Source organism: Haliaeetus albicilla, chromosome 4, assembly GCF_947461875.1.
Source record: "Haliaeetus albicilla chromosome 4, bHalAlb1.1, whole genome shotgun sequence".
NCBI classification, from domain to species: domain Eukaryota; kingdom Metazoa; phylum Chordata; class Aves; order Accipitriformes; family Accipitridae; genus Haliaeetus; species Haliaeetus albicilla.
In genome coordinates this window covers 30,772,980-30,786,609 of record NC_091486.1, presented here as the reverse complement: position 1 = coordinate 30,786,609, position 13,630 = coordinate 30,772,980, and the positions used below count along the sequence as shown (strand labels likewise).

At 40.9% G+C, this 13,630-nt stretch overlaps 1 protein-coding gene across 2 annotated transcripts; it reads right to left on the bottom strand.

Annotated features, from left to right (window-relative positions):
- Positions 1–3,597: 3,597 nt before the first annotated feature.
- WDR12 (WD repeat domain 12) lies at positions 3,598–13,537 on the bottom strand. 2 transcript variants are annotated; one of them, XM_069781733.1, is made up of 13 exons: positions 13,402–13,537; positions 13,220–13,314; positions 11,853–11,947; positions 11,075–11,181; positions 10,096–10,211; positions 9,556–9,710; positions 8,737–8,782; positions 7,841–7,926; positions 7,503–7,643; positions 7,292–7,397; positions 6,321–6,453; positions 5,409–5,481; positions 3,598–4,062 (listed from the first exon to the last, which is right to left on the bottom strand). In XM_069781733.1, the coding sequence occupies exons 1-13, from the start codon at positions 13,440–13,442 to the stop codon at positions 3,985–3,987; spliced, it is 1,272 nt and encodes a 423-aa protein (XP_069637834.1). In that variant the 5' UTR covers positions 13,443–13,537; the 3' UTR covers positions 3,598–3,984. The 2 variants fall into 2 exon arrangements, with proteins under 2 accessions (XP_069637834.1, XP_069637835.1); XM_069781734.1 differs by having other exon boundaries at positions 11,853–11,944.
- Positions 13,538–13,630: the final 93 nt, after the last annotated feature.

Here is a 13,630-nt window from a genome sequence, read left to right as displayed (position 1 = left end):
TTTTTGTTTAAATCGTAAAAGTCACTTTAAGCATATGTAGTTAGATCTATTTCCTAATGTATGGGTGCTGAAATCTAGGGAAGTATGTTGAGTTTATACTGGAAATCTATCAGCCCATACAAAACTCATTTAAAGGTCATACACGTTTATTTTCATTAAGGAAAAACCTCACCACCAGGCTTTGGGCTGTATGTTGAAAGGAACAGGCAGAGCAGTGCTGGCTGGAGATCTGCATCCTTGCCCCAAACTCATAAAAAAATGCAGCCTAAGAAAACCCCAGTCTCCTGTCAGCCTGTCCTGTCCTCTCGCCTGTGCCTCCAGAGCGTACGGTGCACTCCTCAGCAGCTCACACCCAAAGAGGGTCCAGCAGCAAAGCATTTGACTGGGGAGCAGGTATCCGAGGTGAGTTTGGGGGTCTCAAAGCTGTGACTGACACGTGGGTTGAGGCTGCCGTCCACAGTGCTGTGGGTGAGCTGACATGCCCTTCCCTGGAGGGGTCTGCAAGCTTTATGGGAAAGGTGCTGATCTTCTGGGTGGTACGATGGTGAATGGCGTTACCCACACAGGCTGATTTAGGTTGTGTGTGTCACTTTCACTGGAACATTTGTGGTTTCCGTCCCCCTGCCCTTGTTTTTTTAATTCAGTCTCCTAACTGAGAGAAGGCTGAGAAATTAAAGATTAAAAAACTAAACAAAATGACAAGAGAGAAAAACCAGCGCTCTGCCAGGGCTGGCTGTAGGAAAGCGATGGCGATCATCCGGAAGGAAAGTTGAAGGCCTCAAAGCAAGAAGAAAGCTGAAAGAACCAGCTGGGAAAAAGCAAACACACAAACAGAAAATGCAAGTGTGACACTAAACCAAGGACCAAGCAGGTGAACCGTTGTCTTTAACGCTTTTAACGTGTGTCTTAATGCATTGATGTTGTTTGAACTGTATTTAGAGGCAGCGTATGTGCACTAGTAAAGTTAACAGTTTATGCCAAGCGTCAGTGCAGAATGAAAAGATGAACTAGAACAATTTATTGCACAGCCTCAAAACCAAAGCCACCCCCCATCCCCACTGACATAAAAAAATGAGTAAAGCTTGCAGTAGTAGACTGTTGTCTTTATTCCCCTTACTTGTGGTATCACTTTGATGTTTAAGGAAAACTAGCTGTTAGTACATAAAAGGTTTTTGCTGTTCTATATTATGCTACCAGGGCACTACAAATATGCAGAAATGTTTTTTAGGGGGGAGGAAATGTTTTTGTGCCTAGAATCACCATCAGCACTTTGATTCTGGAAGACTAAGTTTGTTTTTGACTCGGTTCTCTTGCAATTTTGAAATCAACTCATGCTGGCCATTCTAATTTCAATCATGATTTTAAATGAAAGAACTGTATGTTTGGAGGAAAACAAATATTCTTATTAAAATGTTTTAATTAAGATTACAGATTATCCAAAGAACTGTCAGTCAGCCAAATCTAAAAAGTATTTTTGTAGCTTCTAGGGTAATTTATAGACAGTAGTAATACAGATGCATTCCAAAAATATGTTGCACTTACGCTGGTATCACTTCATAATGTTAAACATGGTTTACTTAGTTGCTTCTTTCTGCATCTGACACAGTACTTTTCCAAATAAGAGAACCCAAAGTGAGAGGAAGGTGTAAAAACCCTCCTGCTTCTGAACTGTGGTCTACCAAAACCTACCTTTCTAGTTACACTCTGTGTATTTGCTACAGGTAACAAGTGTAGATCTAATGGATTCAGTGTTTGAAACTGAAACAATTAATGCCAGCTGGGTTTTCTTAAGTCTAAATACTATAACAATCTTTCTAAGCTAAGCTGACAGTCCAAGTGATGTGACCTTTTTAAAAAGCATTTTTTAAATCTTTCTGGGAAGGCAAGAAAACCGTATTAAGGTTACCTATCTTGCATTCATGAGTCTTTAGACATACGCATATAAGAGAACCCACTTATTTTATCAACTGCTTAATTGGCTGGAGGTGCTGCACAGCTATCTGTGAAATACTACAGTAATTCTAAAAGCTATGCTCAAGCATAACTTATCTGAAGGAAAAACTGAAAAGAGTAATAAAATGGGTGTTTCATATAATGCACAGAATAGCTCAAGACTTTAGATTAAATTGTCACTGGGAGTCTTGAAGACAAGTGAAGCAAACTAGTTTCCAAACTTCCTTCACTGTCTTGCTTTCCACTAAAAACCTCTCCCAACTTTACTTGGTTAAGACCTTCAAAAGTCAGATGATATACTCGATTAAGGATTACCTAAAGGGGATATTACTCTCTTCTGTTTTCATACTAAAAAATTATTAGAGATTTTTTTAAACTTTTATGACTACTAGGCCAATGATTGCTAGAGCAGACTGGCATATCCACAAATGTGCATGTGAAATTATATAGATCTGTAATAGTGGTGAGGAAGGAATGCTGCATGTTCCAGCACATACTAAACTCCTGCTCAAAAAATGCTTTGTATTTTCAGTAGGTTTACAAAACAAAATACTTATTCACGCCATATTTGTAAGTTCCAGTTTGTGGAGTAAATAGAAGGCAATGTTTTAAAGGAAGAAAGTTTAAATAAGAAAAAAAATATAATTAGATGCTATATTAAGGTATGAATAGTGTATATTGCTTTAGAAAGGATGAAGCACATACTAAGAACATGCACATGGATAATAAGATGATAGCAAAACAACTAATTCCTTGTAAGCAGAATTTGTAAATAAAGGTTAGTTTATTAGTTGCAGTACATTACTTGCAGAGCCAAGGGATCAGAAATGCTTCCCCTGTGCACCCTTGCTGTTTTCTCTATGGTTTTGCTGCTTAGGTATTTCCTGAATGGCTTACTCAGAACTTGTCCATATTGTAAACCTGGACATCCAGGTTTACAATATGGATACTCTTTATGAAGAGTTTTCACTCTTCAAAGAAAAATTATTAACCCTGTAACTTAAGCATTTGACTTGGTTGTGCTGTACAGGTCTTAAATTTATTGAAAGCTACGACATTAGTGGGGATATTCAAGTTTGGTTTCCACATTGTTAAACTATGTCAGATGCCATGTATGTGATGTTAAACCAGCACAAACTGTAGTAATAGCTTTTTCATTTAAATGCTGAATTAAAAGCAAGACGACCAGCAGAGAAAATGAGCATGTTTGAATAGTACTTATCCTCTATCAACCTAAAAGCTATGGCAACTTTTTGTATCAATTCTTTCTAGGAACAAATTAGTTTTTCTTCTGCCTTCTCTGTGATCCTCCACTTGTTTCTATACATCTGCTGCTTTTTAGGAGTAAGATATCACATCAGTTGTACTGCAACATAACGTGTACTGTGGCACAAGGCAGGCACATTATATAAAGTAATTTACAGCCCTGACTTATGAGCAACAAAAAAAATTGAGTATTTCATCTGTCAGTAGATCTGTCATGTTCCTTTATATCATACCACTTGCACTGCAAACATACTACATCTTCATCCTAGAAAGAAGCCTGGCTTCATCAGTTAAGGACCTAATTGTAAGAACTGCCAAGAGGCATACTGAAAGGTGAGCTGAAGTCTGATTTTTATCTGCAGTGAGGCACTAAACCAATGAACCATAGCATAAAAGCTTTATTTTTTTCCAAGGGAAAGCAGGGAAACTCAAAAAATAATTTAGTCCAGTGAGTAATTTTTCTGTATGTATTAAGAACAGTTACTCCTTATTAAAGGGCTATACAAATAGTCATTTAAAAGATGTTAATTCAAAGGCATCAAAAAGGAGGAAACACCCTTTGCTTTGTTTCACAGTAAACACGTTTGTAACTGCTTGTTGCCATATTTCTTTGACAAATATGGATACGGGTTACCAACACAAAAACCAGGAACAGCTCTCTGAGCAACAAAAAACTCTCTTCAGATGTTGGTTCTGTAGGGATGCTAACAGAGAGCCACTGCTGCAAAAATATTAAAAAAAAAAAATTCTTCTGGCTGTTGACCTTCATGCTCCAACATCAGAGGCTGTAGCTGGGTATCTGTAGCAATACAGTTTGTTGTCTGCACCTCCACTCAATAGCAGCTGATGAGAGGAAAAGAAAACTTTGATTAATACCAGAACTAAGCAAAACCTACAAAAAAGTTGAGGACTCCAATTTTTTCTCCCCTTTGAATACATAAAAAGTAGTAAAAAATAATGAACTGTTACTGCATGACTAAAACCCAGAATCAAAGTGCAGAAACAATGTTGTCCCCTACCTTCCTCCTGAAGTTAGAAGCTAAGTTCTTGCAGGAAAATTGCTAAAGCTTTTCTTGCCTTTTACTGAGAACAGGAGCCACACTGAGAATCTTGACATTAACAATTCTTCCCATTTTACACGTGTGTACCACTACAGTAGCAGAACAGCTTGCTATAGAGGATTATATAGTTTCCCCCCTTCCACCTGTACTACCATGCCCCAGCTGTCAGTTCATGCCGCTGCTTTAATCACCATGGCAGCAAACAGTACCTTGGAACATATATTTCCTCAGCAAGGTGTGGTGCTGTTCTCATGTCTCTCCTTGTTTGGAATATCAGTATAACACCTACTTAATGCTACAGAGCTTACACACTGTCCTGGTTTTGGCTGGGATAGAGTTAATTTTCTTTCTAGTAGCTGGTATAGTGTTATGTTTTGGATTTAGTATGAGAAGAATGTTGATAACACACTGATGTTTTCAGTTGTTGCTAAGTAGCGTTTAGACTAAGTAAGTCAGTGATTTTTCAGCTTCTCATGCCCAGCCAGCAAGAAGGTTGGAGGGGCACAAGAAGCTGGGAGGGGACACAGCCAGGGCAGCTGACCCAAACTGGCCAAAGGAATATGCCACACCATATGATGTCATGCCTAGTATATAAACTCAGGAGAGTTGGCCTGCAGGAGAATCGCTGCTCAGGAACTAACTGGGCATCGGTCAGCAAGTGGTGAGCAATTGCACTGTGCATCACTTGTTTTGTATATTCCAATCCTTTTATTATTATTGTCATTTTATTATTATTATCATTATTAGTTTCTTCCTTTCTGTTCTGTGAAACTGTTCTTATCTCAACCCATGAGTTTTACCTTTTTCCTTCTGATTCTGTCCCCTGTCCCACTGGGCGGGGGGGGTAGGGGTGGGGAGAGAGTCAGCAGCTGCGTGGTGCTTAGTTGCTGGCTAGGGTTAAACCATGACAAACTCCCATCCTACTCCTTTGCACAGCAGCATGGGAAGTGCTGCAGCGTATATGACAACAACACCCAGTTATCAACCCAGTATCAACCATAGCACAACTAAAACTTCCTGTTCTCTTCTATCTTTAAGCATAAAAGAAAAAACAGTCCATGACTGCTTTTAGCCCTCTTCCTAACAACCATGCATATAAATTGAGTAACTTGCTCTTCAGACTCTTACCCCTGCTTCTGTCCAGTCCACACACAAAACCTTGTCTTCGTGAGCAGCCAAGTCATACAGAGGAGCTTTGCAACTGGTAAAACACAGGTATTTACAGTCACATGTTTGAAGTTATATGAGCAATCACAGAAAACAAAATTGGTCCCTGGAAGAAATACTATCACAATGCTAAACAGATGTGGTCTAGCAGTTATAAACACTTTCAGAGAGTTATCTGTACTCTCTACCATCTGTGATGTTCTCTCTGCTTTCTCCAGAGCTGATGACATCAGTGTTAACCTCTCCTACATCTGCAAAGAGAAAAGTAGCAACATTCTTCACCTGCTTGCAAACTACGTTGACTCTGAAATTTAATCAATCTGCTTGTAAGGAATATTTTACTATATAGCTTCCTTATTCCATGTGTGGATGCTGCTCAACTGTGTGTGTTTTCCAGAAAAGCCATTTATGCCTTCTGAGTGCAAACCATTTAATTGCTTGGAAACTTGTAATGGAAGGTCTGAAAAGAGTATCAAGTGAAACTTCACAGTTAGGCTCATTCCTTACTAAAATAAGGTATCTTGTTCTGTAAAATGGAGGAATGGTTAGCAGACCTTCTGCTGTTCCTAATCCCAGTAGCAATGTTATGGTTGCTGCCTTCTCCATGTCAATCAATGTTGCTGTTAATGCCAGGTAAGTCCTGTGTTGGAACATGATACAGCTCGCTCAGATGTTAAGCCACAGGTCCTCTGGTAGACTACAAATATTTTTCTCCCTTTTGTTAAATGCTTGACTCCTAAAACCTAAAGGATTTTCACAAATTCTACAGGAATTTTCAATGAATGTCTTGGACTGCTTTTGCTATTTCATTAGGTTAACTGACCCTGTAAGGTTACATGCCTTTGAACAGCAAAGAACGCGTGTTTATTTTACCTCCTTGTATCCCAGAGCTTCACAATGTTGTCCAGAGAACCAGAGATCAGCTGATGCTCATGGGTAGGTGACCACTTCACAGATGTCACCCAGCCTGTGTGAGATGTCAGAGACAGGAGAACCAAGGAGCCATCTGAACAGAAAAAGAGGAAAAAAAAAAGAAGACATCAGTAGATGCCAACTGAAACCAGCACTTTTAAGATCCATACAAAACCCAGTGAGAAAAGCAGTCAGCAACTTATTTGCGTTCAAGGTAAGTGTTTCTTCCACCAGTAATTCTAACATCAAAAATCGAAGTGAACTTTAAAGAAAGCAAACAAATATAGAAGCCACACAAGTTTGAGGGGAAGGACCCCAAACAAAACTCGGAATGTATTTTCTTGTCACTAAACTGTCTTTTCAAAGACTTTTGAAAAAAGCAAACAAAAAACCGCTTCTATTATTAACATATAAGAAAAGAATACTGTTAAATTCTGGATTAGATTTATAGAAGCTAAACAAGTAAACATGCCTATGAAATAAATCTGGTAGGCTCAGTCATAAGTTATCCGCAGTCCTGTCAGACATGGCACCCCTATATCATAACAAAGTGATGACATTTCACTTTAATGATAGTCCAGCCAACTTAGGTGTGAACCTTGCAAAAACAAAAAAAAGTTCAGGCCTGTGACTGCACAGTTGAACAGTCATTAGTAAGTTTGAAAAAAAAAAAACAAAACAAAAAACCCACACCCAAACCCAAAACATAGAAAACCTAAGTGGAGTTAGTTTTCTGAATTATTAGGTGAGAAATCAAAAAAAGTCTTGCACCAGATTACAGAAAATAGATGTAATCTTTGTATTTAATAAAAGCCCCTAAATGGCTTGTTTCAAGCAGAAGGACCAGAAAACAGTTTGTGAGACATCTCCCAACAGGGAGAAGTTCCGATTTTGAAAAAAACTACTTTGAGAACATGCATGTTTTAGCTCACCTTTGCTACGAGGATCCCATAGTCTAATATGTCTGTCAGTGCTCCCGGATGCGAGGCGCCGACACAGTGGTGAGTAAGAGACAGAATTAAACACTTTGTTTCCTGTCTGTCAGGAAAGAAAACATTAAGTTTAAGAGAGGAGCTACTATTTTGCACAACTTTTTTCATTGAGCTGGACTTCAGCTGAACCTACAAAGTATAATGATCTCACCAAAGTTGATTTGAGATCTCCAGTCTCAGCATCCCAGAGTTTAATGGTGTGGTCCCATGACGCACTGCAAATTTCTTCAGTGTCTGACCACAGCACAGAGGACACAGCTTCTGTGTGGCCAGAGAGGGTTGCCAGAGGAGTCTAGAATTTAAAGGTGAGAGGAGATTAGACTGAATATTGTCAAAAAATCTGTTCTTTCAACAAATAAAAATACATGTCTGATCAGCCTGAGACACATCACCATAAGTTTTCATATAGTCGCTTTTAACAAAGAGAAATTATTTTGTGTGGCCACACTTCTAAAATAAAATCCTGGACAAACCTGGAGCTCATCTTACCCTTGTTAGTCCCAACTGTTCAGTTTTCTGTTTCTTCCGTGGTCTGTTAGCTGCTTCTTCCATTTCATCCTCTTCATCTGTAGGTACTGTGACAGCAGACAGTCAGACTTGATCTAGAGGTTTTTGAATTGCGTTTCCATAGACTGAAGCAAAACCCAGTATTTACAGTACCTAATCTGTCTATGATGCATGAGTATTTTAACCTTACACCTCTGATAAGATCAGTATTATCTCCATTTTGAGCAAGAGGAAAATGAATACAAATTAAGTGATATTCTCCAGGTCAGGCAGTTTTAAAATGAAGGCCCAATGAGGTTTTTAAGACCATCCTTACTCATGGAAAATTTCAACAGTAATCCAGGTGTGCGATAAACACAATCTTTCTTTTAGATACAATACCTACATATATACTCCCAAACTGAAAGAATGTGACTTGGAACAGTGAAAGAAAGCATTCAGATCAAATGGGATTAGTCTACATTTCTAGAAAAGACCTGGTCATCTTATTATCCTCCATATTATGGTGTCAATAATAGAACAGGAAAATAACCCACAAACTTTTGATTTGTAAGAAGTCCACACTCAAACCTGCACATTTATATAAATCCATTAAAAAGTAAATGAAAAAGATGAAGTACTGTTTTCTGAATAAAATAAACATCAGCACACAGTTGATAACTGTATCTGAAATTGTGTTACCAACCAAAACAGTAACTTAATATAGTAATGTATAGCCTTACAAAGCTTACAAAAAAAAAAAAATTCTAGCTTGCTTTTAATATTACAGACTCAAATCTTCTTAAAGAAAGAAGTATTCAGATACCCATCTTTCAGGTTATTCTAAGTACAGGGTTTTTTTTAAGAAAGCCAAGAATCCCAACTTAGGTTTATCCTACCTGCAGACCAGATCTTTAACATCTTATCCCAGGATCCACTGCAGAACTGTATGAACAGAAACATTTTGTTAAAAGTTCATCCAGGCAGACCTTGTAAGCCATACTAAATACATTACCTGCTTGACAAATCAACCAACTGGTTATAACACATGAAGAAATGTGCTGGGCTGCTCAAAAAAAAAAAAAAAAAGTTTGGTATAGATCAAATTATTCTTTTTCCTTCCTTTGCAGGAAAGATACCTACAAAATATCTCTTTATTTCCTTCAGCACCAAAAGGTTTTATTTTAACATGTCTGATATTGAGCCAAGCTGGGAGCAATGACTCCACCTTTGGTGTGAATGCTCTTAACTGTTGAATTCCTGGATAAAGGGAAAGAACATCTTCTACCACCTGCGTTTTCTCAGTATCACTCTGGAAGTTTTTTTCACACCAAAAATACTGTGAAAATTTAGGTCAAATTTGAAAATAGTTCATTATAACACAAAATTCATATGCATTAAAGGTAGCATTTATTTAAACATTCAAATTCACTCACAGAAGTCAAAAGCAGCAGTATAATGGCTTGTGCTATCTAAAGTCACCTTCAGCTTTTTGTGATACTAGAGGTTAAGTGCATCACTTTGAAAAGATAGCCTAGCGTTGATATAGCACTCCTAATACCTCAATAACCACCATTTATAACAAGACTGGAAACTTATCAGTGTGTCAGTCATAATAGCATGGTGACTAGTACCTATGCAGGGGCAAAAAGATGATTTTTGAGATACAGGCTGCTAACATTGCAAAAGACAAAGGTTTCTTTCCAGGAGTCACTCACTTTAGTTCTCGTGCAATCAACAGCTATGGAGTCTACACTGCCAGCGTGTCCCCTGCAACAGTGAAGGGCTTTCACTTTGTTCTTCTCCACATTCCACTCCCATAGCAGGACAGTTTGGTCCATAGAAGCACTGAGTAACAGGCACGATAAACTATCTGAGGAAGAAAAAAAAGTCATGCTCACACCAAACGCAGCTTTCCAAAGTCTTTACATATACTTATTCTAGTCAAAGAAGAAATGGCAGATAGATAGAAACTCGTATGTATCTCAGTTTAAATCATGTTACCCTGCAAGTACAATTAATATAAGTATACATATCAATATTTGCTAACGAAGCCTGCAAGGTGGATAGACAACGTACATGTTTTAACTATACTCATTACTGTTAAAGGACTATTTTACTCGCACTCATGACTTCATTTCTAACACCACTGACAAGACATCAAAATAATTGTATTGTTTAAATAATAGATAGAGGAGTACTGCCATTTTTCCCCCTATACATCCAACTGTTACTACTGCCCTAATATATATACTAACCTTGCTTCACCCATGCCACATCCTTCACTACTTCTGTATGCCCAGCTATTGTCATGATGGATTTCCCCTCCAAAGACCAGATTCGAGCAGTCTGATCATAGCAGCCAGTTAATATCCTAGAGGGTACAGAATTTGAAACATTACTGTCTTTAAAACCAACAATGTTTTTATGAAAAAAAGCCTCAGCCAGAAACTTGGAAAAATATTAGCATAGTAACTGGTTAGCTGAAATTATTCAAAATATAGCTACTTCATGTAGTTAAAAAAAAAAAAGAAGGTTGCAAAAGTAAAAAAATCTTTTTGTTACAGAGCAAAGTTCCATTAAAACCTACAACTGCAATGCTAGTACAGGCCAAAAAGAAAAGCAATGGGAGTACTGCATATTCTGGTATGTGAGACTTAAGATTCCTTATGTCATTTAAAAGAAAAGATAATTTGTTGTTCATGGTACGTTGCTAAAGGAACATTGCCTAGTTGATTGGAAAGTGTATGTAAAAATACAGCAAAAAAGGACAATTATGGTTGGCTCGGTTTTTTTAAAGAAAAGCTCTGCATAAAGGTACAGTATTATATTTGTTGCTAATGAATGTCACGCTTGAAGTCAAGGGTTTAAGCTAAAGAGAGGTAAGGAAATCTTGCTGTCTTTTAAGAGAAAGGATAGTAAACAGCATTTGTATTATCCATTTTTATTAACAGTATCTCATGCTCAGTAACTCTAGCTGTTTTCTACTTGTGTTAAAGTCACTGTCAGCATAGAACAGAGGTGTTAAAACTGAACTGCTTACAAAAGCAAGTAGCTGACTGACTTGGCAGCTTAAAAGACCAAACAAACCACCACCAAAATCAGAGCAAAGGTGTGTGTGGGGGGAACCCAACAGATTATTAAAGAGACAGAATACCACTCCATCTGACACCATGGAGTCCTCTGCACACAAGAGCAATAACCAAGAGAAAACTGAGAATCGGCTTAGTGTGGTACCATTCTTCAGTGGCTTGAACAGAACTGATCCAGTCATCATGGAAGATGCATTCCTCTGGCTGAGGGGCCATATATTTCTCCACATACTCTATTTCCACCACTTCTTCCTGAGCTCACAGACAAAATACTTATTTAGTGTGATTTTTTAAATTTTTTAAATCAATAACAGTAATATTTAACTGTAGTGGGGTGCAAATATACAAGTTTATTGGGCAAAGATCTTGGTACCCAAGTCCTTTGCCACATGAATGAAATTAAAGCCTTTAGAAAAAAGTGTCTGAATTACACTGCTTTCCATATTTTTATCAAATGACTATTAATAGCAAGCTGGAAGCAAAAGCAAGCAATTCCACTCTTCTCAGGTTCTTCTGTATTTACCCATACAACACTGGTGTCTAAAATATTTCACAGCATTTTCTAGAGGTAATACTAACCTCCTCCATTATCCCCCAATGTAACTAATAGAGTAGGAGACAAAAATATATTAATGATTAACTGAGTAAGACAAGAATTTCCCCTCTGATCTCTACACAGACAACAGACGGAATAATGATGTTCCTTGCACTGCTCAATCCCATGCTCTCTAATCACTTCACACAGTTCAGAATGTTCAGATTTAAACATACAGGGAATCCTCCTGGGAAAGTTAGAAAAGAAATAAAACTGAGCAAGGAAAACTACCTAGTCAGGACGACAGTGTAATACCTAAATCAGATTGAAGTAAACTGGCTAAGTCTGTTCTACTGTCCAAGATGGGGAGAAATTGAGTATGACTTACTGTGGAGATATTTTCCATTTCCATGTGCGTGACCAGTGGCATACGCAAGAACTGGCCATTGATAAGGAAGTCAAATTCCACATACTTGTGATCTGCTGAAACAAATTGGGAAGAATCCATGTTCAGGTGTCACTATTTGTTTGATACCATCAAGAACAGCATCATTCTGTGGTTCAGGAGAATGAAGCCAACAAGAGGTTCAAAAAACCAAACAACAAAACCTCCAACAAAACAGCTGGTTTCTTCTCCCAGTTGTAAGTGGGGAGCCCATGAATTCCACAGGATTATGCGAGTTAAGAGAAAGGAAAATTTGCTGTTGGCGTTCAAAGAGTTAAGTTTGCCTCTTATTGTTACCACATTATTTTCTAAACCCTTTTCTTTGTAGCTACATCTAATCAAGCCCCAGTGGTGCTTCATCACTGTTCTGCATGGAGCTTGCCGCTGCTAGCCCACATCTTTGCCATCACTAGCTACAGCCCTGTATTTGAGGCAGCAACACGAAAATCCTAAGACTTTTTAGTTCCTATTTCTCCTTCTGTAATGGCATAGCTGACGAAGGCCCTGCGTTTTGACATGAGCGTTGCATTGTGCACTGGTTTTCTATTCAAGTTTGTTTGCAATTTTACGGGTTAAAGCAACTTGCAGAAGTCTCGGCAGGTTAAGATACAATTAAGTCTAGTTTCTTACAGAAAAGGGGATTTTTCAACAACGTTGCACAGGCGTCTTTCCCCTGAAAATCTTTCAAGTCAGTCAGGCCCATTTCGGCCAGCACTGACAGAATGGTTGAGCTCTTCTCAAAGGCTTTCATACACCCCAAACCTTTGGTTTCATTAGTTCTTTTGCCAGGTTTTGGGGAACGCTTCCATTCCGGGCAGCTGGGTCCGTGCCGCAGGGCACACGCTAATCCGGCCTTCGGAGCGCTTCTCCCGGGACCACTCCCCAGCACCGACGCCCGCCGAGTTTCAGATCAGGTCCCAAGAGCGAGCCAGACCAAAGCAGAGGGCAGGACCGGCTCAGGCTGAAGCCGGACCTCGCCGCGGGGACCAGGGTGCTGCTGCTGACTCCGACGGCGCGTTTCTTCGGCCGGGCCGGCCCCCAGCCCTCCCGCTTGCGGCCCGGCGCGCTGCGAGGGGCCCCGTTCCCCCGAAGGACGGGCCCGGCGCGCACGGCAGCGGGGCGGCTTGCGGCGGAGCCCCGGCCTCCGCCCTCGCCGGGGCCTGCGCTCGGGAACGCGGGGATGGAGCGGAGGGAGCTCGTCGCCCCCGGGCGGAGCGCCTCCGGGGGAAAGGCGAGGCCGGCGCCCGCCCGGGGCTGCGCCGAGCTCCCGCTCGGGACCGGCGGCCGCCCGCCCCCGCCGCGGCACCTACCGTGGCCGGCCGCCAGCAGCTTGTTGATGAGGTGGCTGAGGTCGGTGGTCTCGGAGGCCGCGGGCACCGAGAAGGGCACATCCTCCACGGCGTACCTGCGAGCACACGGCGCCGTTACCGCCTCCGCGTTGCCCCCCACCTCGATCAAACCCACCGCCCGCCCCGGGCGGGCGCACCCTCACCTGCGGTTGTCGGTGCGGAACCGCGCCGTGAGCTGCGCCATGCTGCCGCCGCTGACCACGTGCCGCGATTAGCCGCGCCCGCCCGCGGGGCGCCGCCTCCCCGCCCGCCCGTCGACCGTCGACCGTCGGGCCGGCCGGCCGCGCTCCGACCCCCGCCGCAGCCGCCTGTCCCCGGCCCGGCCCGGCCCGGCCCGCGCCGCCCGCTCCCGCCGCCGAGCCCCCCGCGCCT

What these genes read in the sequence shown, in the direction of transcription:
- WDR12 (XM_069781733.1), bottom strand. Translation starts at nt 13,442, where the DNA reads ATGGCGCAGCTCACGGCGCGGTTCCGCACCGACAACCGCAG. An exon ending in AACAGTTGGGACTAACAAGG is followed by an intron (nt 7,644 to 7,840) that starts GTAAGATGAGCT and finishes TTTAAATTCTAG; the next exon opens with ACTCCTCTGGCAACCCTCTC. An exon ending in ATGGGATCCTCGTAGCAAAG is followed by an intron (nt 6,454 to 7,291) that starts GTGAGCTAAAAC and finishes TTTTCTGTTCAG; the next exon opens with ATGGCTCCTTGGTTCTCCTG.